This window comes from Mirounga angustirostris, unplaced genomic scaffold, assembly GCF_029215605.1.
Source record: "Mirounga angustirostris isolate CCGP_5_RB_7025 unplaced genomic scaffold, mMirAng1.0.hap1 SCAF_16, whole genome shotgun sequence".
Taxonomy (NCBI): Eukaryota; Metazoa; Chordata; class Mammalia; order Carnivora; family Phocidae; genus Mirounga; species Mirounga angustirostris.
Window position 1 is genome coordinate 59,598,848 of NW_026991724.1, and position 24,863 is coordinate 59,623,710.

At 50.6% G+C, this 24,863-nt stretch overlaps 1 protein-coding gene and 1 long non-coding RNA gene across 9 annotated transcripts in view; one reads left to right on the forward strand and one right to left on the reverse strand.

Annotated features, from left to right (window-relative positions):
* LOC123856220 (uncharacterized) overlaps positions 1-19,776 on the reverse strand; it is a 31,179-nt gene extending 11,403 nt beyond the window's left edge. For both annotated transcript variants that reach the window (XR_010407969.1, XR_006793645.3), the window contains exons 1-4: positions 19,665-19,776; positions 6,056-7,547; positions 5,520-5,645; positions 5,138-5,233 (exon numbers count right to left, since the gene is read on the reverse strand). This is a non-coding gene — a long non-coding RNA (uncharacterized LOC123856220). The remainder of the gene's footprint in view (positions 1-5,137; positions 5,234-5,519; positions 5,646-6,055; positions 7,548-19,664) is intronic.
* A 35-nt stretch (positions 19,777-19,811) lies between these two features.
* ZSCAN1 (zinc finger and SCAN domain containing 1) lies at positions 19,812-24,451 on the forward strand. 7 transcript variants are annotated; one of them, XM_054511193.2, is made up of 3 exons: positions 19,812-19,965; positions 20,663-20,843; positions 22,563-24,451. In XM_054511193.2, exon 3 carries the CDS (start codon positions 22,665-22,667, stop codon positions 23,622-23,624), a length of 960 nt encoding a protein of 319 aa, XP_054367168.2. In that variant the 5' UTR covers positions 19,812-19,965; positions 20,663-20,843; positions 22,563-22,664; the 3' UTR covers positions 23,625-24,451. The 7 variants fall into 7 exon arrangements, 4 of the variants coding, with proteins under 4 accessions (XP_054367168.2, XP_064436358.1, XP_064436356.1 ...); XM_064580288.1 differs by having other exon boundaries at positions 20,748-20,843; XR_010407968.1 differs by lacking the exon at positions 22,563-24,451 and adding an exon at positions 20,980-21,229 and having other exon boundaries at positions 19,898-20,455; positions 20,748-20,843.
* Positions 24,452-24,863: the final 412 nt, after the last annotated feature.

Here is a 24,863-nt window from a genome sequence, read left to right on the forward strand (position 1 = left end):
TTCCCTCATACCACTGTTTCGCATTAGTCAACATCATCTTGTTCTTTTTGTTCTTTATTGTCTGCACCTCCCCAGACACCATAGACTGGAGGCTTTAGGCTCCACAGTGGTAGGAACCTTGCCCATCCTGTTCACACTGTGTCTCCAGTGCCCAAAATGCACAGAGAACAAAAGGACTCCACAGGCAGATGGATAAACAAAAAGAGTGATCAGCACTCCAGGCAGAGGGGATGCACCTGGAGCACCAGGGATGCTTGGGACATGTCTGCGAGGTGGACAGAGAGGGTACCTGATCATGCTCCCTAGCAGCCTGACTCCCATCAGGGGGGTAGGTCTTATGTTTCTGACATGGGAAGAGGCTATGGAATTGAATTTGAGGAGGGCTTTGCAAGGTCACGCAGAGCAAAGAGGGATCTGGAAACCTGCAGAGGGTTTCTCCTTGAGACCTTGACTGGACTCCAACTGCAAATGCATAGAAGGCTAAGACCTGACAGAACAGCTGCTACAGGGCTGAGCAGAGGTTTCAGAAGTTACCCAGTGTGGGGAGACTTAGCTGTGACCCAGTAAGCACCCGAGGCACTCAGGTGAGACTCTAGAAAGTTGTACCTTAGGAGGAAACACCATACCCTAAGGATAAGGACTACATCCAAGGACTAAAGCAAAACCAAAGTAACATTACCTTAATAAATCCTAAAACCAAGCCTCATCAGGATTAGGGTGATTTGTAGTAATTTAACTGCCTACCAGAAAAAGAACTCATACTCTTGGTAGAAGACAAGAATCCATAGTCTCTCCAATGCATCGTCTGCAGAATCCAGTATGTAAAAATTGACTAGACAGGTAAAGAATCAGGAAAATGTGACTCATAATCAAGAAAGAAAAGTCAATAGAAGCAGATATACCAAACATTAGAAGTAGAAGGAAAAGATTTAAAAATAACTATTATAGCTCTTTCTCTTCAACTTGGTGGCCGAGCGGCAAACACAGAGAAGCCGTTCTTCATGGAGACCCTAACAAGCAAGAACATTACCCTCAAGGTCGAGCCCAGTGACACCATTGAGAATGTCAAAGCCAAGACAATGAGGGCATCCCACTTGACCAGCAGTGTCTGTTTTGAGGGCCAAACAGCTGGAGGATGGCTGCACTCTCTCAGACTACAGTATCCAGGAAGAGCACCCTGCACTTGGCGCTTGGCCTGGAGGTGACATCCCAGCCCTCCCTCTGCCAGCTCGCCCAGAAATACAACATTGTGCTCCCACCAGACGTGCGGCCACACCAACCATCTGCACCTTCAGATGAAGGTCAATAAAGCCCCTCCATCAGTTCTTCCTTTCCCCACAGGGTGGCCTCGTGCCCGAGCCCCGGGGCCCTGGGGCCTCAATAAAATTTCACTTACACTGACTGGGGGAAAAAGCCCAACCTATTATAAACATAACACAGAATTTCACGGAAAATTTGAAAAAAGAACCAATTGAAAATTCCATTCTGGAATTAAATAAAAATACAGTATGTGAAGCAAACCATGACTAGGCTTAACAGCAGACTGGACACAGAAGAAGAAAGAATCTGTGAATTCAAAGAGAAGTAAGTGGAAATTTTATGATGATACAAAGGGAGAGAAAAGAATTTAAAAACAGAACACCTGACAAAAGGACTAATGTGTAGCTGGAGTTACAAGAGAGATCGAAGCAGAGGAAACATTTGAAAAGATAAGAGCAGAGATTTTTTTTCCAGACTGATCAAAGGTACCATTCTAGGTATTCAGTGTTCAAGGGCAACAATCTGTAGAGAAAATCTTGTGATTTTGACATCCGATATCAAACTTTTTAGCACTTCATTACATACTTCAATGTTATAAATAAAGCTAGTAAAACCATTCTAAATGACAGTCTCTGGGGGAAAGATACACATGAGACTAAATTCCCACTTTTAAAATGTAACTTTCTACTGGGTACATATTAAAGACACCCCAAAAAAGGTGAAAGTTCACAGGCAGTGTGGGTTTAAAGCACCATACCCAGAGATTTAAGAACTAAACCATCAGTTCTGTCTGATTTCATTCATTTGTTCCCTGTAAACCCTCTCTGCTCTCTAAAAAACAGTTGATAGGGATGCCTGGGTGGCTCAGTTGGTTAAGTGTCTGCCTTCGGCTCAAGTCATGATCCCAGGGTCCTGGGATCGAGTCCCACATCAGGCTTCCTGCTCAGCGGGGAGCCTGCTTCTCCCTCTGCCTGCTGCTCTCCCTGCTTGTGCTCTCTCTTTCTCTCTTGCTCTCTCGCTGAAAAATAAATAAAATATTTTAAAAAGAAAGAAAGAAAGAACAGTTGATAAATTGCGCCTGCCTTTCAGAGAGAACTGAAACACAAGTGGGAGCCTCATCCAGGCCAGAATGACAGAAAGAAGTAAAAAGAAGCCAAGACTTTAAAGTGATGACAGGTCTTTATCAAACACTGCACCCAACAGTAGCAGAATATACATTCATCAAAATAGACCATATGCTGTGTCATAAAAACATTTCTCAATAAATTTAAAAGGAGGGCGCCTGGGTGGCTCAGTTGGTTAAGTGGCTGCCTTCAGCGCAGGTCATGATCCCAGGGTCCTGGGATCGAGTCCCGCATCGGGCTCCCGGCTCGGCGGGGAGCCTGCTTCTCCCTCTCCCTCTGCCTGCCTCTCTGCCTACTTACACTATCTCTCTGTCAAATAAATAAATAAAATCTTTAAAAAAATAAATCAATCGATAAATAAATTTAAAAGGACTGAACTCATACAGAATATTTTCTTCAACCACAATGGAAATAATCTAGACATCAATAACAGAAATCCCCTCATATTTGGAAACTGAACAATGTCCTTCACAAATCAAAGAAAAAATCACTTTCATATGTTGTATTTTCATTACGATTCCGTTCAAGGCATTTGGAAAACAAAAACAATAATGAACTGAACAATAATGAAAATACAACATGTGAAAATGTGCAGGATGCAGTTGAAAAAAGACTCAAAGGAAAATACATAGCTATAAATGCAAACATTAGAAAGGAAGAAAGCATTAAAATTAATAAACTAAGCTTCTACCCCAAAAAGCCAGAGAAAAGAAAAGCAAATTAAGCCAAAACAATGGAAGGAAATAATAGAAAGCAGAAATCAATGGAACGGAGGAAAAAAACCTCAATCATGTCAATAGATGCATATAGAGCATTTGACAACACCCATTCATAATAAAACAAAACAAAACAAAACAAAAAAACAAACTCAGCAATCCAGGAATAGAACTTTCTCAATTTGTTAAAGGGCAACAGATCATATTTAATGGTGAAATACTGAATGCTATCCCCTAATATCAGGAGCAAGGCAAGGATGTTCATTCTTATCACGTTTATTTAATACTGTACTGGGTATCTATGGTGACAGATATCAGAAGAATGGTTGCCACGCTGGGGGAGTCCTAAGTGGAAAAATACATAAGGAAATGTATGGGGATGGAAATATTCTGTGTGGATTGGAGTATGAGTCACACAAATATACATTTGCAAAACTTTTTTGGGCTGTACTCTTAGAAGCAGCATGTCTCACTGTATGTTAATTTCACATCAATTTTTTAAAAAAAGTACTAGAGGTCCTAGCTGGTATAATAATATGAAAAACGAAAAAGCATAAAGTCTGAAAAGGAAAAAATAAAGCAATCTTTATTTGAAGATGACATGATTGTATAAAATATCTAAAGACATTGAAAATTAATTACTAAAACAATTAAGTGATTTTAGCAAGCTCACACAGGATAGAATGTCAAAGAAAAAATTATATACACTAGCAACAATCAGAAAATGAAATTAAAAATAAGATTTACAATAGCATCAAAAATGCCAAATTTCTAGGAATAAAATTAGTAAAAGATGTGCATGACCCATATGCTTAAAAACTGCAAAATACTGCTTGAGAGAATTACCTAAATAAATATACCATGATCCCAAAGTTAGAAGACTCAACATGTTAAGACATAAAATCTTCCCCAACTGATCTAAGGCACTACCAATCAAAACTGTTAATCTATCACTCAACAAGTCCACTCCTAGATATTTACTCAAGAGAAATAAAAACACAAGTCCACTAAAAACATTGCACAAGAATATCCATAGCAGCATTATTCATAATAGCCCCAAACTAGAAACAATCCAAATGTTCATTATCAAGAGAATGGATAAATTGTAAATCATCAAAAAGTAAAATGTCCCTCAATAGTAAAGAGTAAATAGGAATGAAATAATAATGCATATAATATCATGGATGGGTAAACCTTATACAAAAGAAATAATATATGGGGGCACCTGGGTGGCTCAGTTGGTTGAGCAGCTGCCTTCGGCTCAGGTCGTGATCCTAGGGTCCTGGGATCGAGCCCCATGTCGGGCTCTGTGCTCAGCGGGGAGCCTGCTTCTCCCTCTCCCTCTGCCTGCCTGTCTGCCTACTTGTGATCTCTCTCTCTCTGTCAAATAAATAAATAAAATCTTTTAAAAAAAAAAGAAAGAATGTATGATTCTCTTTATATGAAGTTCTAGAAAAGGCAAAAATAACCTATGGTGGAAAAAAAAATCTCAACAGTGGTTGCCTTTCTTAAATGGAAAGAGGTAACAAAGGAACTTTGTGAAATAATGAAAATGTCAACTTTATTTCGGTAAGAATTACATATGTGCATACATTTATCAAAAATTTTCAATTGAATATTTAAATTTTGTGCACTTTAAAAGTATTGTTGGCAAAAAAATAAAAAATACCCATTGTCTTCAAAGTAACAATAGTAAGATGAAGGTTGACTTCTCAACAGAAACCTTGGAGTCCAGAAGACAATGGCATGATGTCTTTAAAGTGCTGAGAAAAAGAAAAAACAACAATAACAACAAAAAAAACCTGACAACCTAAAATTCTGTTTACGTTATCTTTCCAAAATGAAGATGAAATAAAGGCATTTTCAGGCAAACACAAAATGAGGGCATTTTGTCACTCTAAAAGAACTCTGAGCAATAGGAAAAAGATCCCAGACGTAGTTATGGAAATGCCAAAGGTAATGAAAAGCACTAGAAAAGGAAGATATGAAGGAACATATAAACAAACACTGACTGTAAAGATCTTTTCCCCATCTCACCTAGGCAGGAATCTTGGGAGAGTCCTCTGTCCATCATCCGTTGCTCTACTCCAAGTTCTAGGTGGGCAACAATATCTGGCTTGAGGTTCCAAGGTCCTGTGCAAATGAATGATCAAGCTGTGAGGTTTTGGTTTTTTTCATATACATTTTGTGACAACATTTTTTAAAATTGTTTTTAAGTAAACTCTATGTCCAACATGGGGCTTGAACTCACAACCCCAAGCTCAAGAGTCACATGCTCTACAAAATGAACCAGGCCGTCGTCTCAGGCTGTGAGGTTTGATGAGGAGAAATCCCCCCGTGACTCCACACTCCCAGCTAAATCAAACCCACTCTGCCAAGACCCCAGGCAAATCGAAGTTGACATGGGGAAGAGCCTCACCCACAGGGACCAGGTGTCTTAAGGTCTCCAGCATCACATCACGGTACAGGGTCCGCGGGCAGGGCCCAGCAGGCCCCACTCCTCCTGGGTGAAGTCCACTGCTACGTCATCGAAGGTTACCTGCCCCTGAAATGTCACCCACATGTCTGCTGAGCCAGGACCCTCACCCCTGCAAAGTTCCCAGAAGAGCAGGGAGGGGCTATGTGGGAGTGGGAAGATTGCACCCATGTGTACAGGGAGGTGTCCTGAAAGCGTTCTGGCTTCTGAGGGATACACCTGGGCCTTCCTGGGGGGCATCAGGGGTCTGCATCAGCCATTTCAGAGGTGAGCCGCCCTTGCACTAAGATGTTCCCACCCATTCTTGATCAACTTGTTATCTTCAAGACCAAACGAACAGTTCCCTTTAGGATTCCCCTTCCTTTTTTACACCACCAGGTACAGAAAAATGATAACGTTAGTATTTGCTGATAATAATGTTAACATTTGCCAAGGGTTCCCTTTCCCCGCTGGGCGCTGCCTTGAAGTAAGCACTTTACCTGATGGAAATTTTCTTAGTCCTCGGAACAGCCCTAGGACGCAGTTCCCACCTCCTGGGGTGGTTTTTAAGATTTTATTTATTTCTTGTCAGAGAGAAAGCGCAAGCAGGGGTAGCGGCAGGCAGAGCAGGGAGAGGGAGAAGCAGGCTCTCTGCCAAGCAAGGAGCCCGATGCGGGGCTCGATCCCAAGACGCTGGGACCGTGACCTGACCGAAGGCAGGCGCTTAACCGACGGAGCCACCCAGGCGCCCCTGGTTCAAAGGGAGCCTGAGCTCAGAGGTCACACGTCTTGGAATCATGGCTATGGCGGCTGCGTAAAAGCGAACTGAGACACGTTCCCTTCCGGCTGACGGGAATGTGCGGTAGCTGAGGCCATCTGGGAGCTGGGGGGTTTTGTTCCGGTCCCTCCTGGTTACGGGACTTCGCAGATGCAAGGACTGCAGGATTACGGAGGTCCTCCGCCTCGCGGGGCCACAACGACGGGCCGCGGCACCGGCTCCCACCGAGCCCGGGAGCAGGGTCCAGACCCAGCCGGGAAGGGAGGGCGCGCGGCCCCTCCCCGGGGGGCGGGCTGCCAGGGGCCCCGCGGCCACGGCCTCTTCCGACTCCGAGGTCCTCAAGGAGACGCCTGCAGCCCCAGCCGCTCCCCCCAGCGCCCACCGGCTCGGGGCTCCGGAGAGACCGCCCGGGGCGCCCCACACAGCAGAAAAACCAGAGCCGCGCGGCCGGCGGCGCCGAGGACGAAGCGGAACTACCACGACCCGAAAACCCCGCGCGGCCGCCCCTGACCAATGGGAGAGCGCGGCCGGGGACCCCGGAGCGACGGGCCCCGCCGCATGGGCATTCCGGGAGTTGTAGTCCTGCGGCCGGAGCCCAGCCCCAGTCCAGCAGTCGGCACCGCCGAGAGCCCGGAGAGTCAGACTACGTTTCCCAGAAGGCGCGGAGGCGGGGCTGTCCGCCCAATGGGCATGCACGACCGGGCCGGGCTGGGAACGGGGCCTTGCGTGCCTGGGAGCCTAGGCTCCCCGGCCGGGCCTAGGGGGCAGTGAGACAGATTTCTCTCACTGTAATTCCCCGAAGTTACCGTTGGTCAGGTTCCCGCACCCCAGAAGCGCGCAATCGGCGGCTCCGGAGACGCCAAGAAGCCTGAGAAGTATTCTAAAAGTTATAGGGAATTAAAGTTACACTAGCTTTGTCCTCCAGGTGGCGGGCCTAGACGCCTATGGCCTCGTACTACATTTCCCAGAGGCTCCGCGGGGCGGGTCCTCCCGAGGAAGGAAAATAGTGGGCGGTGCCGGAAAGTAGGTGTCACCCAGGAGCGTGGCCTCCTGGGAGTTGCAGTCCACTCTAGCCCATTCCCGGCCTGGTCCTGCGCTGAGGCTCGGACTACAGCTCCCACAAGGCTCTCTGGCAGCGCGGGGTTGGGAGTGTCTGGGGGCCGCCGGCCTCCAGCTCCAGCTGTCAAAGACGCTGGCTTCACAAATACACCTTCCTGGGGACGAAGTAAAAATAAGTGTCTTGATGTTCTATTTTTTTTTTAAGATTTTATCTGACAGAGAGAGACACAGCGAGAGAGGGAACACAAACAGGGGGAGTGGGAGAGGGAGAAGCAGGCCTCCCGCCGAGCAGGGAGCCCGATGCGGGACTCGATCCAGGGACTCCAGGATCATGACCTGAGCCGAAGGCAGTCGCTTAACCGACTGAGCCACCCAGGTGCCCCAAGATTTTATTTATTTATTTGACAGAGACACAGCGAGAGAGGGAACACAAGCAGGGGGAGTGGGAGAGGGAGAAGCAGGCTTCCCGCCGAGCAGGGAGCCCGATGCGGGGCTCGATCCCAGGACCCTGGGATCATGACCTGAGCCGAAGGCAGACGCTTAACCACTGAGCCACCCAGGCGCCCCTTGATGTCCTTTTTATGTAAGACAAAGCCACGTACTCAAATGTTATGTCCGTGCCCCGGTGTTTCTGTTCATCGGGTCGGTAATGAAGGCCGGCATCCCTCATAAATCATCAGATACCTCTTCCATAAATCGGAATGTTTGGTCCTGGCTAAACACGATGTTGTCATAACCGAGATTTTCACCACATTTATGTTTCCTTGACAATAACGGAAAATGAGAAATCCTGGGGGTGAAAATCCCAGCTCCTAAAATGTGGAGAAACTTTCCTGCCCGGACAACTGGCGTCGTCAGACTTCTGAGGGCGAAACCTAGGTTTGCAAAGGGAGGTGCAGACAGGGCCTTGGGTCACCTTTCTTGGCGACAGACCTGCACTCGGCTCCCCTGGCCGGCGTGTGTGAGGTTGGGGTGCGCATTTCTTCCACGCCGATCTGAGCCCTGGCCCATCTCGGGGAAGACGTTTTCCACGCACTTTCCACGTCCCGGGCCATTTTCTGCACAGGGCGGATTCACCAATCCATGTTCTCTGTGCTCTTCGTGGTGGTTCTTTAAGGAATTTTCAAAACCTCTTTTTGTTTTAAAGACTCACTTATTTTAGAGAGGGGAAGGGCAAATGGAGAGGGAGAGAGAGAATCCCAAGCAACTCTGCACAGAGCGGGAGCCCACCTGGGGGGGTCTACCCCAAAACCCTGAGATCAGGATCTGAGCTGAAACCACGAGTGCCACGCTTAACCAGGCACCCCAAACCCAGGGCTGGTCCCTAACCCACTCCCCAGCCACTCTGGCATTTTGTATCATTTGAGAGCAAATCCCAAACAGTGTTTTGGTGTCCTATTTTAACTGCAATATGTAATGTAAAGATAAGGACCATTTTCTAACATAACTAAAATTCCACTATCAAAATTTTAGAAAAAATAACTTTTGCACTATTGAATATTCAGTATTACAACTTAAAATTATATCCACGGTTTTAAGTAGTTTGAGAGACGCCTGAGTGGCTCAGTCTGTTAGGCGACCAACTCTTGCTCAGGTCGGAGATGGAGTCTGACTGGAGCTAAAGGCTCAGCGGGGAGTCTGCTTGAGTTTCTCTTTCCCTCTCCCTCTGCCCCTACCCCTACTCGCACTCTCTCACTCTCTTCCTCTCTCTCTCTCAGATAAATAAATTAAATCTTTAAAAATTTGTTTGAGAGAGAGAGACAGAGAGAGTGACAGAGAGCATGAGTGGGGAGGAGAGGGAGAAAGGCTCCCCAGTGAGCAGGGAGCTGGATGTGAGGCTTGATCCCAGAACCCTGAGATCATAACCTGAGCTGAAGGCAAATGCTTAGCTGGCTGAGCCACCCAGGTGCCCCAATAAATAAATATTAAAAAAAAAAAAAAAGCTTTTTTTAAAGGAGGATATAACAAAGGGCTACGCTTTGTAACATATTAATTCCCTTTTTTGTTTTTTGCTAACAGCTTTATCAAAGTATCATTCACATACCATGAAATTTGCCCCTTTACAGTGTAGAATTCAGTCATTTTTAGCATATTCACATATAAATCAATATTAGAATATTTCTTCCCCCCAAAAAGTCCTGCACTTCTTAGCCTTCACCTACCAATTCATCCTCCCCCACCCTAGGCAACCACTAACTGACTGTCTCTATGCATTTGCCTATTTGGGACATTGCATATAAATGAAGGCATATAATATATGGTCTTTTGTAACAGGCTTCCTGCACTCAGCATAATATTTCAAGGTTCGTCCATGTCGTAGTTTCAGTAGCTTATTTCTGTATTGCCAAATCACATTCCATTGCATGGATATGGCATATTCTGTCCACTCATCAGCTGAAGGACATTTGAGTTGTTTCCACTTTTTGGCTGCTCTTAACATTTGTGCACAAGTTCTTGCGTGGACATAACATTTCATTGTCCTTGTGTATCTATCTAAGAGTGGAATTACCAGGTCATATGGTCATTCTATTTTTAATCTTCTGGAGAACTGCCAAACTGTTTTCCATTTTACATTCCCACCAACAGTGGATGAGGCCTTCAACTTCCTCACCAACACTTGTTATCGTTAATATTGTTGTTATTATTATTATTGCATCGTGGGCCTTTTCCAAACATTTCATTTTTATTTTTGGGGGGTTATTTATTTAAGTTTATTTCTTTAAGTAATCTCTACACACAACATGGGGTGTGAACTCATGTCCCTGAGATCAAGAGTCTCATGCTCTTCCAACTGAGTCAGCTGGGTGCCCCCTAAACCCTTTTATTTGTGAGGATCTTCAACAGTGCCTACAAAGAGCATAGTCAATGACCATCCATATGCCCATCATCTTGATCTAACAGTCATTAATATTTTGCTCGATGTACTTCATCTCTTGATCATTTAAGTTGCTTTCCAGCCACAGAAAAACAATGAGTCCAAATCCTGTGGCACCAGCATCTTCAGTGAGGACTGACTCGTGAGGCTCATGAGGCTCTGTGGCCTGGATCTGGGAGATGCTTTCTCCGGGGTTCCTCACCATGTCTTTCCCAGTGAGCCCAGCATCCATGCCTTAACCAGGCTAGAACATTCTGCTTGGGTTTCAGCAGGATGATGCAGCACTTGGAAATGAGGATGCCATCCAGCAGCCCTGCAGCTGGGGCCAGGATGGAGAAGATCTCCACAGCCACAGTGGCCTTCCTCGGGTGCTGCGGTACACGGACAAGAAGGCCTTCCAGATGCTGCAGAAAAGCAGCATGCTGACGGTGAGGAACTTGGCCTCGTCAAGGCATCAGGCAAACGCCTGGCCAGCAAGGCCAAAGAGAAGCCAGCTACACGGAGGGAGCATTCCACGTATTCCATTTATTGATTCATTCGCTTATTCTTCTTTCTTTTAACTTTACTGAAGTATAATTGACAAGTCAAATTGTAAGATATTTGAAGTGTACATCGTGATGATTTGATACACTTGTACACCTGTGAAAGCGTTCCTCCTATCGAGTTAATTAACACATTCATCCCTTACATATTTTTTCTTTTCTTTTTTTTTAAGATTTATTTATTTATTTGAGAGAGAGAGAATGAGAGAGAGTACATGAGAGGGGGGAGGGTCAGAGGGAGAAGCAGGCTCCTCGCTGAGAAGGGAGCCCGATGCGGGACTCGATCCTGGGACTCCAGGATCATGACCTGAGCCGCAGGCAGTCACTTAACCGACTGAGCCACCCAGGCGCCCCATGATTTTATTTATTTAAGAGAGAGAGAGCATGAGAGGGGGGAGGGTCAGAGGGAGAAGCAGACTCCCTGCCGAGCAGGGAGCCCAATGCGGGACTCCATCCCAGGACCCCGGGATCATGACCTGAGCCGAAGGCAGTTGCTTAACCAACTGAGCCACCCACGCGCCCAAGGTCTCTATCTTTGTTTTTTTTTTTTTTTTTTTTTTTTAAGCAGACTCCCTGCCGAGCAGGGAGCCCGATGCGGGACTCGATCCCGGGACTCCAGGATCATGACCTGAGCCGAAGGCAGTCGCTTAACCGACTGAGCCACCCAGGCGCACTCTTTTCTTTTTTTCTAAGAACATTTAAGTTCTGACGATGCCACGCCTGACAGAAATGCACTTGCTTGTCCCCAAGGGACAAGGACAGCGACAGTCACAGCAGCACTGCTCGTTATTGCCCCCGAACAGAAGTCGTGATCTGTCCGCACATGGGATCCCACCAGGCGTGAGACCCAGAGAGCCACAACCACACACAACTGTCAGGATGAATCTCATAAATGTCACGTGTAGGGAAACGTAAGACAAAAAAGAACATTCTGTGCGATTCCACTTATAGGAGTTAAAAAAATAGACAAAACCCATCAACATCGACTGAAGTCCAGATGGCAGTCCTGGGAGGGACAAGAACGAGGAGGAGTACCACAGGATTTGGGGGGCAGGCCACACTCTGTTTCTCCATCTGGGGCCCAGGCACCCATCCTCACCCAGCACCAGGTGTTTGCTAGGTGAGGATTCAATGGACCACACACAGGAGACACGCATCTGTCCATCCTTAATAGCCCAATAGTTCCACAGAAGGCTGCAGGTCAGGAATCTGGAGGCTGGAGGTGCATTGCTGGCCTCTCTGAATTCAGCCTCTGCAATTCCTCCCCTGCCTCTTTGGTCTGCAAACTGTCTGTTGGCTCAGGGGCTGCACTCAAAACAGCAGTGGGGGGCTCCCTGTCGGGGGATCTGGCTACATCCTGGAAGTCGTGCTGCAAGCAGAGGATGGGTGAGCCAGAGGGTGTTTGTCAGTGACTGGTCCGTGTCCAGAAGCAGTCCAGGGAGGCAGTCCCAGTGTACTTCCCACGCACAAGAAGACAAGGCTCCTTTTACCAGAAAAACACCTTAGTTACAGTGAAGTCACACTGGAGAGGCACCCACAGATTCAGCAAATGAAAGAAGCCCTCCGGTGGGTCTGATGGTGGCAGGCCTGGTGACCCCGTGGCCAGTGGTGCATCAGTCTGTCTGAGACACCCACATAAAGAACGCAGGTGCTCACCTCCCCCTCCACAACCTCCCCTCGGACAGCCAGTGGGTCTACTCAGGACTCGCAAAGGGATCGTCTGACTCCCTGAGCCCACCTCCCACCTCCGGGCAAGAGTCATGGGGAGGGGGGCGCCTGGGTGGCTCAGTCAGTTAAGCGTCTGCCTTCGGCTCAGGTCATGATCCCAGGGTCCCGGGATCGAGCCCCGCATCGGGCTCCCTGCTCAGCGGGGAGTCTGCTTCTCCCTCTCCCTTTGCCCCTCGCCCTGCTCATGCTCGCATTCTCTCTCTTTCTCAAAAAAATAAATAAAAATTTTAAAAATAAATAATTTTTTTTAAAAAAAGGAGGAAAGGACCCACAGAAGTCATAGTGCAGCTGATGCCAGGAACTGGGGCCATTCACTCCCTTCCTCAGCCTCCTCATTACCCCCCAGTAGAGTCCAAACCGCTCTGGATGTACTCAGACCGGCCTCCGCCGGCTTGCGATCCTGCGTCTCCCACGCCGCCTCTGCCCTAGCCATGTGGCTACTCTTGCCCATCCTCTCTGAAGAGCCCCGTCTCTGTCCTGCCTTCCAGGCTTGGGCAGAGTGAGCGGCCTGCTCCCAGCCCTTCCCTAAATCGTCCACAATGGACTCTGTCACCTGCCACAGCTGTAAGTGCCGCAACCCATCCCTGTGCCCTGCAGGGCATGGGCCATGTCCCCAGTACTCACTTCCTAGAAGGGGTGCTCCTGGCCCCTCAGACTCCCGTTTCTGGAGAAGAACCCCACTAGCCCGCCACCCTGCTGTTCCCCACTGGCCCTGGCTCCTGCAGGGCCACATGTGCCCTAAGGTGGCCTCCCAGACCACTCCAAGAACAGATGGCCGGGGTACAGATGGGGTGCAGGTGAGCAGAGAACTCAGGGACACCGTGGCCTGGCTGCTGTGCTGTGGAAGGAGGACCCTGCAGGGCCAGCAGGAGGCGCAGTGATTGCAGCTGACAGGATCTGCTCCAGACCACCAGGCCTGGCAAGCCCTGCAGGATCTGGGAGGCGCCCCGAGAACTTGGGCATGGCTAGGGCCAGCATGGGGTACGGTGCGCGGGGCCTGACCTGGACCTGCGCTGAGGCCATCGGGCCCTGCAAGCCCCGCAGATTCCGGGAGACGCCAGGCTGGCTAGGGCCTGCAGGTGTGGGCCATTTGGGTCCTTATCCAGACCAGCCCCGAGCCTCCAGACCCAGCCAGTGCTGAAGGTTCCAGGAGATGTCGGAGGACCAGGGTGGGCGTGATACTGGGTTTGTGGGGCCTGACCCAGAATGACCTCGGTCCATAAGCTCCAGCAAGCCCTGCAGGGTCCAGGAGAAGCTAGAGGGCCAGGATGCTGTGCTGTGGGGCCTAACTTGGAACTACCCCCACTTTCCAGGCCCAGCCAGCCCTGCAGGTCCCAGAAGACACTGGGGTGGTGAGGGCTGGCACCGTGTTAGTGTATGGGGCCTCACCTGGACCAGTCCCCAGCCTGTCCTGGCTCATGTAAACCCGAGAAGTTAGTGTACTGAGCCCACCTGGTCCTGCACGATCTGCGGGTGACCGAGGCCGGCATGTGCTGGGCCATGGTGCCTGACCCTGACCTGCCCCAGCCACTCAGCCCAGCAATTCCTGCAGGGCCCGGGAGATGTGGGGGCTGACCTAGGCCTGCAGGATCAGGGTCTCTGGGTCCTGACCCAGACCTGCCCTGGACCTGGCCCAGACCACCCGGCCCAGAAAGCCTGGTGAGGTTCTGGATACTCCCGGGGTCACCCGGTCTGGCAAGGTGTGGGGTGTGCGGTGCCTGACTCAGACCAGCCCTGGCTCTGCCCCGGGCCACCAGCTCCAGCAAGCCCTGCAGGGTCCGGGAATCACTAGGGGTGGCCAATGATGTGGGAAACAAAGGCAGAAGGAAAATTATTAAATTTCCTTACTATCTATAGCCCATTGACAAGTCCTTGAAACAGGCAGAGTGACATTCCTCTAGGGACTCAACTGCCTCGAAGTTAATACTTTGCTAAGGGCAAAGACAATCCTAGCCTGACCACCCCCAACCCGCCCTACCCAGGACCCCATAAGTCTACTTTAACGTACAAAATTTCCTTTGGAAACTTCCTTTACCTCTACCCCGCAAGATACACATTGGCAATCATCCCCCAAGCATATGGCCCACTGATATACATCTGAAGGGTCTCATGACTCAGGTTTTATTAGACGGTAATAAATGACCCTTTCCCAACAATAGCTAGCCCCCTCAAGATCCTGGAAATCTTGCTTCCAAATTCCTTAGAGACTCACACTATCCCTAACCCCCTTTCAACTTCAAAGTATATAATCAGCCACTCCTCACGACCCCAGTACGGCTCTTTCTGCCCACGGGTCCTGTCCCCGTGCTTTAATAAAACCACCTTTTTGCACCAAAGACGTCTCAAGAATTCTTTTTTTTTTTTTTAAGATTTTTTTTTTTAAATTTATTTGCGAGAGAGAGAGTGAGAGACAGAGAGCATGAGAGGGAGGAGGGTTAGAGGGAGAAGCAGACTCCCTGCCGAGCAGGGAGCCCGATGTGGGACTCGATCCCGGGACTCCAGGATCATGACCTGAGCCGAAGGCAGTCGCTCAACCAACTGAGCCACCCAGGCGCCCCTCAAGATTTCTTTCTTGGCCATCAGCTTCGAACCTTAACATCTTTCCTACATCAGCCAGGGCCTGGGGGGGGGGGGGGGGGCGGTGAGGCTGACCCCGACCTGCCCCAATTTGCTGGGCCTAGCAAGCCTTTCATGGTCCCAGAGTAAGTCGCTCAGGAGGCCTACTATGTTAGTGGGTGTTTGGTCCTCTGTCTCCTAGAGGATGGCTTCCATCTTCTCTAGTGTTCACTGGGAGTGACATGGAGAGGGCTCAGCACAGATGCTGGCCTGGCTTAGCCCCAGCTGGCCAGAGAGATGCCAGGCTTCCCACAATCCTCATCTTGGGCCAAGATGTTCACTCAGGGCCACCCAAAGTGGACCACTAGCTGGGCCGTGGGAGCACATGAGGACTGGCCAGGGTCTGAAGGAAGGACAGGAACTGGGTCTTGTCGCCAAGGCTGGCAGGGGTGAGTAACTGACCTGGGCAGGGAGGGAAGGAGTGAGAACGAGGGAGGCGTGGAGTGGGGGCTCAGGCACAGGCTGCTTCTCGGGTTTACATGAGCGAGGACAGAGCTTGGGGACTGACCCACCCAAGTTCCGTCACATTCCATGGACAGCCTCAGTCCTGGGCCAGTGGCGGGGTGGCAGTCACCCTACTTAGCAGAGTCTGGGACGTGGTCACCTGGTAATGGCCCTCCACCTGGTCTAAAGGGTTAACTTGCTTCAAGCTTATGCACCTCTCGCTTTCTGACCCAAGTCAGAAAGCTAACACGCCGCCTTCTCCATCAACTCCTAAAGGCAAAAGCTGAGAGTGACCTGGAAAGCCCACCAGGAGTTCAGTTTCCCCATGTATTCTGGGCCCTCCATACAACTCTTACTTGCCCTTGATCTGGTCTCCTCCACAAGAGACTTCCTTGGAGGAGTGGGGGTAGGTCCAAGTCAGGCCCCACAGCACAGAGAAAAGTCAATAAAACAAGTCAACACAAAAATAATCTAAAAAGTAAAAGGTGCCAGGAAGAACTAAGCAGAGGGGACTTGAGAGAGCTCTCGGGGCTGCTTCAGCTGACGTGGTCAGGGAAGCCTCTCTGAGGAGCTGATGTCAGAGCGGAGGCCCCATCTGCCATCTGGGGCAAGGATGTTCTGGACAAGGCAAAGACTCATCCATGTTGTAATTCAGGGTCCGTGAACTACATCCTGAAGGCACAATACTGCCTACTTTGATAAATAATGTTTTATTGGAGGGGTGCCTGGCTGGCTGGCTCAGTCAGTAGAGCATGCAACTCTCAATCCCAGGGTCATGAGGTCAATCCTACATAAAGAAAAAAAAAAGTTTTACTGGCACACAGCCGACCCTGTCTTTCTGAGCATTGCTTATGACTGCTTTCGAGCTACAACAGCACAGCTGAGTAGCTGTGATAGAGACCACATGGCCAACAGAACCAAAAATATTCACCATTTGGCCCTTTGCAGAACAAGTGTTCTGGCTTCTGTTGTAGACGACGTTTTTTCCCTGGTGTAGAATATCGCACTATGTGAACAGAGCACAACGCACCCCTCCTTCTCCAATGAGTGTTTGGCTTTTCTGACAGTGGTGCCTGAGCATCCCGAAGTCGGGAGACGCTAGGTCCCAGGGTGTGCAGATGGTCAACTGAACTAGAAGATGCCAAATGTTTTCCAAAACTCAAATATCTTCAAATATTCCCCACAAAAAGTTTTCATATTTTGTGTTTGGCTTCAAGTCCCGGATTCATCTGGAGTTGATTTTTGAGTGTGATATGGCCACACCAGATCTTCCCACAACCCAAACAGTTCTGCTTCTTTTTAATGATATTTATTGATGTATAATTCACACAGCATAAAACTCAACCATTTAAAGTGTGTAGTTCAGGGCTTTTTAGCATATTCACAGGGTTTGCAACTATCACCACTAATTCCAGAACATTTTTATTACCCTAAAAAGAAACCCCATGCCTGTTGGTGCACTCTGCAGTCCTCCTCCTTCCAACCCCTGGCAATCACAACAGTACAGCTTCTAGCTAACTTATGCAGTGATCTACCTCAGTGTCATTTGGGACAAAAGTTTCTGCTGCTTACAAAATGTTTGGAAACCTGTGTCTGGTACCAGACTGCCTCCCAGTGTATCTAGCATTCAAGCTGCCTAGTGATGATGATGCCTTTCACTCTGGCTCTAGAAACAAACTAAGTGAATGTTCTCTCAAGGGCAATTTCCTGAGGTGCGTTGCAGAGTTATAAATGCATAAATAAGTCCAAAGGTTCAGGCCAATTTCAGCTACCAAGAAAATGAGCCAGGGAACTCATGTCACTATAAGTGCATAACTTGCAAGAAGGAGAATGATGAGCCCTCAGCACTTGGATTTTATTGTCCCATCTGTGGCTTCTGCACACAGCAAGCACCTGCTTGAATACAACATTCCAGGGACCAGCGTCCAGCAGGAGATGAGACAGATGCCCAGCCCTGACCACACAGCTAAGTAGCCCCTCTTGTCACTCCTGAGACTTTATATTTCCATGCCTAGTTTTATCTTTTCTAAGGCACTCATACTTCCAGCAAGCATCTGCCTTACTTGTTTACGGGGGCATAAACTGTGGGCCCTCCAAGGTCAAAGCCACATCAGTCCTGCTCACTGATGTGCTCCCCTCACTCTGCACCTAAACAGCACCTGGTAGGCACTGCTGTCCAGCGGAAACGGCATTCAGTCCAAAGCTCCTGGAGGTGGGGTTCCCATCTCCTTTGTTAGGTCCCCAATCCCACTCACATCCTCCTGCTACTGCATCTCAGCACTGGGCAGCTACAGCCACCCTGAGCCCAGTCCCAGAGCTGTGAAACCCCCTTGAATCATTACCTTGCCCCCAATCTGAATTTCAGATAAATAATAACTTTTTAGTATAAGTATATTCCAAAAATACTACTGGAATGTGCTTATACTAAAATATAGCATTAGTATTTAGAAGAGTATTTGGTATTAGAATTTGGTTTAAATATGTCCCAAATAGGGGCGCCTGGGTGGCTCAGTTGTTAAGCGTCTGCCTTCGGCTCAGGTCATGATCCCAGGGTCCTGGGATGGAGCCCCGGGTCGGGCTTCCTGCTCAGCGGGAGCCTGCTTCTCCCTCTCCCACTCCCCCTGCCCCTGGTTGTGTTCCCTCTCTCACTGTGTTTCTCTCTGTCAAATAAATAAACTCTTAAAAAATATATATGTCCCAAATATACCATTAGAACAAATAATAATAAGATACACTGTTCGTAATTAACATAGTATTTAGTATTATTATTTAGGTATATCCAAAATATACTATTGGGACATATTTATACTACAAAATTATTCATCTGAAATTCAAATTTAACTAGGACTTGTCCTATATTTTTATTTGCTAAATTTGGCAATCCTATTCTGACACATACATATATCAAAAATCAGTTATACTAAATGTAGTATCAGTAAAAAGATTTTAAAATATAATAAATATGGGACACACTTATACTAAAAAAGTATTTATTGTTTACCTGGAATTTAAATTCAGGTGGGCATCCTGCATTTTTATTTACCAAATCTGGCAACCTACTGTGGGACATAGCTACACCGAAAATTACATATACCACTACATATTTTCCAGGTTTTGAAAAATACACTAAATGTGAAACACTAATACTAAAAAACATCGTTGTTATCTGACATTCGAGTCCAACTGTGCCTCTTATATTACTTATTTGCGAAATCTGGCAATCCTATACTGGCACATATTCTACTAAAACAGACATATTTTATTATTTATTATTATTTTTTAAAAGATTTTATTTATTTATCTGAGACAGAGAGAATGAGAGAGACAGAGAGCACATGAGAGGGGGGAGGGTCAGAGGGAGAAGCAGACCCCCCGCCGAGCAGGGAGCCCGACGCGGGACTCGATCCCGGGACTCCAGGATCATGACCTGAGCTGAAGGCAGTCGCTTAACCGACTGAGCCACCCAGGCGCCCTGGTTGCAACATTCTTTTTATTTATTTATTTATTTATTTGAGAGAGAGAATGAGATAGAGCATGAGACGGGGGAGGGTCAGAGGGAGAAGCAGACTCCCTGCTGAGCAGGGAGCCCGATGCGGGACTCGATCCCGGGACTCCAGGATCATGACCTGAGCCGAAGGCAGTCGCCCAACCGACTGAGCCACCCAGGCGCCCGATGATTTAATTTTTTTTTAAGATTTTATTTATTTATTTGAGACAGAGAGAATGAGAGAAAGAGAGAGCACATGAGAGGGGGGAGGGCCAGAGGGAGAAGCAGACTCCCCGCCGAGCAGGGAGCCCGATGCGGGACTCGATCCAGGGACCCAGGATCATGACCTGAGCCGAAGGCAGTCGCCCAACCGACTGGGCCACCCAGGCGCCCTAAAACAGACATATTTTAAAAGCACCTTAACACACGAAACGTGAGACACTCCTACAGTGAAGCCAACAAACCACCGCGTTGATTAAACGCACTTTCTGGCTTCCGTCCGGCCGGGATGCTGCGGTGAGGGGGCCCAACCGCCTCGCTCAGGCAGCCCCGCCCGTCCTCCCGCCGCCGCCGCCCTCACCTCACTCGGACGCGGCGCGCCCCGTCGCCATGGCGCCCGGATCCGTCCTGGGTAACTCCGGGGGCACCGCGAGGGCCCAGATGCCCGTTCCGGGCGGCTTCCCATCGGCCCGCGCGGCCCGGTGCGTTTCTACTCCGTCCCCCGCGGGGGACGACTCTGCGCGCCTCTACGGGCCAATGGCGGCCGCCCGCGGCGCGCGGGGTTCTGGGAGTTGTAGTCCGCGCGGCGGCGGCCCGGCTCGCTCTCCAGCCGAGGCGCCGCCATGACGGAGCGGCCCTGGCCGGAGCGGAGCCCGCGCGCGGTGAGTCCGCCGCGGCCCGTCCGGCCGTCCCGCCGCCTGTCCCGCGGCCGTCCGTGCGCCCGCCGGACTGGCCGGCCGCGGGAAGGGGCCGCGGGGCGGGCCGAGGGCGTCGGAGTCGGCGGGCGCTGGCCGGGATCGCGTTAGAGGAAGCGCGGGGGGAGGCGCAGCCCGAGGCCGGCGGCGGGGCCGAGCCGGGCCAGGGAAGCCGTCGCGGGGCCGCGAGGCCCCCGGGGATGAGGGGGACGGGCGAGCCTCGCGGGCCTCGCGCGGGGGCCGAGGTGGAGGTGGGCAGGGGGCCGGGGCGCGCCGTTCCGCCCAGCCCCGGCCCGGGTGGCATCTCCCCTCCCCATCAGCCGGGGCAGAAGGCCCCTCCACCCCCGTCTGTGCGCTGCAGACCCCTCTCGGCCCAGGCCAGGCCCTCCCTCCCCCCACCGGCCAGCAGCCCAGAACCTGGCCGTGTGTCCGCGGCAGATCTCGGTGCCCAGCGCAGGTAAGCCTGGCCTGTCCACGTGGCTTTGAGCCCTGCAAGTGACCCTCAGAGACCCCCTGGCATCCATCCGGGTTACGCCCAGAGTGGAGCTCCAAGACCCAAGACCACGGTACTCCCGTGTAGACCTCACGCCCCCCCGCCCCCGTCGGCGTAAGATCCCGGCACCTTCAGGCCCCCGCGGCAGCCTGGGTCTCCCATTTGTTCCAGGTCCCCACGTGAGGACATCATCCCCCCACACGGGCCCCCTTTACCCCCTCGAGGTCCCCCATCAACTCCGCTTCTCCCTGCGTAGACTTCATCCCGGGACCCTGGAGGGTGCTGAGGGGCTGCGGTTCTTCACCGCGGAGAATCTGCCTGGGGCGCACTTCCCTGCTCACCGGAGAGAAGGGTAAGGTCTGAGATCCCGGAGCACAAGGACTGCTTGAGCCTGTGAAGCTGCGAGACGGGCCCTTTTCCGTTTTCAAAAGTACACGTATGGAAGTGTTACTACAGCGTAAGAGTATTTTTGCCTGTGGTCTCAGCAGGGGTGACGGAGCTTGTAAACGCGCAGTCAGGCTGCGGGCGGCAAGAAGCAGGCTCGAGGACTGCGGGCAGGGCACGGCCCTCGTGAGTCGCCCTCCCTGCGTCTGTACACCTCCCCTCCTGATTGTAAAACCCACACACGTGCACATGAAAAGCTCTCCAGAGGATCAAGAAGGAAACAGTCACACGGAATGCCCCTCCACTTTTCACTTGTCATAAGCATTTCCCATGTCATTAAAAATCCTTCCTAAATGTTTTTGTTCTTTTTTTTTTTTCTTCATGATGAAGGTCAAACATCAACATACCATTTGGGGGAGATTAAGGGAAGTATGAAGAACATAGCATTTGGCTGGCCGCCCTTGGGCCTTTCCCAGCGGCCCTTTCTGGGACGCTCATATATCATTTTACATCCCACTTTCCCCTGTACCTCATATCATCTGTATGTCGCGTCTGCTTCCCTTGAGCATGTTCTGTTACCGTGCATTTTGCAGTCATAAATTCTCCATGTGATGGGAGGGTAGTTGATCTCACCAGGCTTGACTGTTGGGCACTTTTGTTGTGATTCTTGGTGCCTAAATCTTTGTCCCAATTTCAGATAAATCCCACAGCATGCGAACTTCCAGAATGGTCTTGATATACAAGCTGCCATAGTCCTTTCCAGAAAGGTCGTGCCAGTTTGTACTTTCGCCACTGGATCAGCACACAGGACAAGTGTTTAAAAAAAAAAAAAATCTCATTTTTATTTTTACAACCTTGTTTTCTTCAGTTATATGTTCACTATGGGAAGCTTGGAAAATGCACAAAATGCTATTTTTTCACTGCCCTTCCCACTTTCTCTCTGTTTTTAAAGTCTCTTCCCCCCCCCCCTTGTCCTCCTTATCGCCTCCTCCCTCAGCCTTAACTTAAAAAAGGCAAGAAAGACAGCAGAGGCAGGGCAGGAGGCCCCTGTTGTGCTATTACATAGCATATCTGGCTGTTTCCATTTAAAGGGAATTTAAAGTCCAGTTCCTTATTTCAAGTGCTCAGGAGCCACATAGTAGCTGGTGCCTACCATGCTGGATAGCACAGATGGAGACCATTTCCAACCCCACAGGAAGTTCTGAGGGGCAGTGCTGGCTACTCCCAGGGCAGGAATCCAGTTCCCCTAGATGCTCAGTAAACCATGTGTTGAATGACTAAATGAGTGAAGGAGGCAGATGTATGCTAAGTTAAGGAAATGAGATACGTTCACAATGAGGTAAGAGTCGTGAAGACAGCACAACGAAGATGAGAAAAGGGTGATGGCCTGAGCCAGCGCATGGTGACATCCTGCTGTGGTGACAGCTGGGCTGGGAAGAACATCAGAGAGTAGTGTGGGTGGGAACAGCAGGTACAAAGGTCCTGGGGTGACCAGTGCCTTGTCTTCAACACGATGTAACCCATGAGGGTCATATGGAAGGAGATTAGGTCAGAATGAGATGGGGAGGGCTCAGGTCAGTTCCTTGGGAACTAGAGGTCAGGGCAAGGAGGGGGGAGTGAGGGGAGTCCTGAGCAAGGTGGTGGCCACCATCTGATGTGGCCACTTTGCGCCTGCCCCTCTCTGCAGGCCCCTGGCTGCTGACTGCATCCGCCTGCTGCCACCTGGGTTTGTCTGGAGCTGCTGGGACTGTCCTGGGATCCAGCCTGCTTGCCCCCTGAGGCCGGAGAGATGCTCCCATTGGCCAAAGCCCTCGCCTCCCCCAGGAATCCCCAGACCCCCGCCTTGGGGGAGCAGGACGGGGCTCCTCAGCCGGCCAGCCCCGGGGATACTGAGGCCTGGCGCCTGCGTTTCCGACAGTTCCAGTACCGCGTGGCAGGCGGGCCACACCGTGCACTGGGTCAGCTCTGGATGCTGTGTCGCCAGTGGCTGCGGCCCGAGGCGCACTCCAAGGAGCAGATGCTGGAGCTGCTGGTGCTGGAGCAGTTCCTGGGTGCGCTGCCCAGCAAGATGAGGACCTGGGTGCAGTCGCAGGGCCCCCGAACCTGCAGGGAGGCCGCTACCCTGGTGGAGGACCTCACACAGATGTCGCAGCAGGAAGGTGAGGGGACGGGCCTCATCCCTAAGAGCGAGTGGCTGCCGGGGGGAGCAGGTGCCGGGTTTGGGTTCTGGCCAATGTCTCCATGGCCCGGTGCCCAAGGATCGCGCTTCTTTTTCCTTTCGGACTCAGAGTGTCGCATCCACCCGCACTGCTCCCACCCACCCCCCACCCGCTCCTGTCCCGTTCCCTCCCCCGACAGCGGCGCCCCAGGCCATCCGAGCAAACCCCCTGCCTGCAATGTCCACCAGTGCACATTGTCGTACACACACGTGTGTTTTTCTTTGTTTTACATAAATGTCATTGTGCTGCACGCCTCTGTCTGCCTCACTTCTCTCGCTCAGCGGGTAGTTGAGGATTTCTCCATTTTACCATGTGTCCATCTGGCCTGTGGCTTTGCATTTGTCTGCTCTCCCTCAGAAGGACCCCGGGCCTCTCAGCCCACACGAGGTGCTGTGAACCATGTCCCCCCACCCCCTACCCCAGGTCCTGTCGAGGAGTCCTGGAGGCTACCAGTCCTCCCCTGCATCCAGTCCACGGGGCGCAGACCCGTCCCAAAAGCCCAACAGCTGGTAATGGAGACTGACGCCTAGGTCCACAGTTGTCACAGAATGGGTGTTGCAAAGAGCTCAGCAGACAGAGGGGTCTCAGGTAGCTGCAAGGTCTGCAGGTGAATCTAACACCACCTCTCTCCCTCGGCTCCCCTTTCTCCTGCAGGGGCTTTGTCCTCCTGCTTTCTTGCCCCTGTGACCCTGTGTAGAATTGCCATCCTCCCAAGCCCCAGTCCCAAGGAATGGGGCTCCCTCTTTCCTAGTAATGTCAACAAAAGTGCAAACCCTGTCACATCTGGAGGAAGTCAACCCTCAGGGCCTGGCACAGGTGCTGTGATCAGGGTGTCTTCAGACCCTAGGTTCAGAAAAGCCTTGAAATCTACAGAAAACAGGGTTCCCAGGTCTCCACACTGCCCGCAGGAAGCAGGCTAACATGCTCGGGAAAGTTTTGCATACTGCATTTTGCAGAGGCAAGAAGAGCATAGTCCAAGTTGGAAGGCACTGATTGGCGTCATGGAGTCTTGTTCCCAGGTTCCTGGGGAATCATGAAGACGTGCAAGGCAGATAAAGTGGCCCTTGGAACTCACTGTTCCAGGAACCAAGGGGCCAGAAAGCTTTTGTGTCTGGCCCTAGGTGGAACCATACAGCACCCAGGGCCTCAAGCTTAGGAGGCCCAGGCTGGTGTTAATGCTTTGCTGTCACCATCTTGAGGTTCCCTATCATTTTTCAACAAGGGGGTTGCGTACATATTTTGCATGGAGCCAGGCTGTGGTCCTATGGACAGGGAGGTAGTTGGAGTAGCAGGTGGCTGGGCCTGATAAGGCATCTCTACCTGCATGTGAATGCCTGGAAGTCAGGGACACAGGCAGGAGGCATCTGCATGCTGCTGTCTCAAGACTGGGCTTTATTCCTTGGGAAAGGAAGCTCCTGGCAGTGGGTGTAGAATGGGAAGGAGCAGGAAGAGATGTGCACTGAGGGAAGGGAGCCTAGGGGCTGGCTGGGGCAGGGCTGTGGGTGGGGTGCCTGAAGCCCAGATGGAATCCAGCAGGAGCCTGGCTCTCCTCTTTCCTGTGGGTGGCCCTCTCCAGTCACCGTGGTGCAAGTGCAGGGTGAAGACAGACCCAATATTTCCACTTGAAGTCCCTGATGGCTGGTGTCTGGAAAAATAACTGAACATAACAAGTCTCTCCCCATCTTAGTCCATGGTGTATCCCTCCCTCTGGCCCAGCGGTACACCTGGATGCAGAGGAGTGTCATGCCCATTACAGCCTATTTATTGAT

What these genes read in the sequence shown, in the direction of transcription:
- ZSCAN1 (XM_054511193.2), top strand. Translation starts at nt 22,665, where the DNA reads ATGCTCCCATTGGCCAAAGCCCTCGCCTCCCCCAGGAATCCCCAGACC.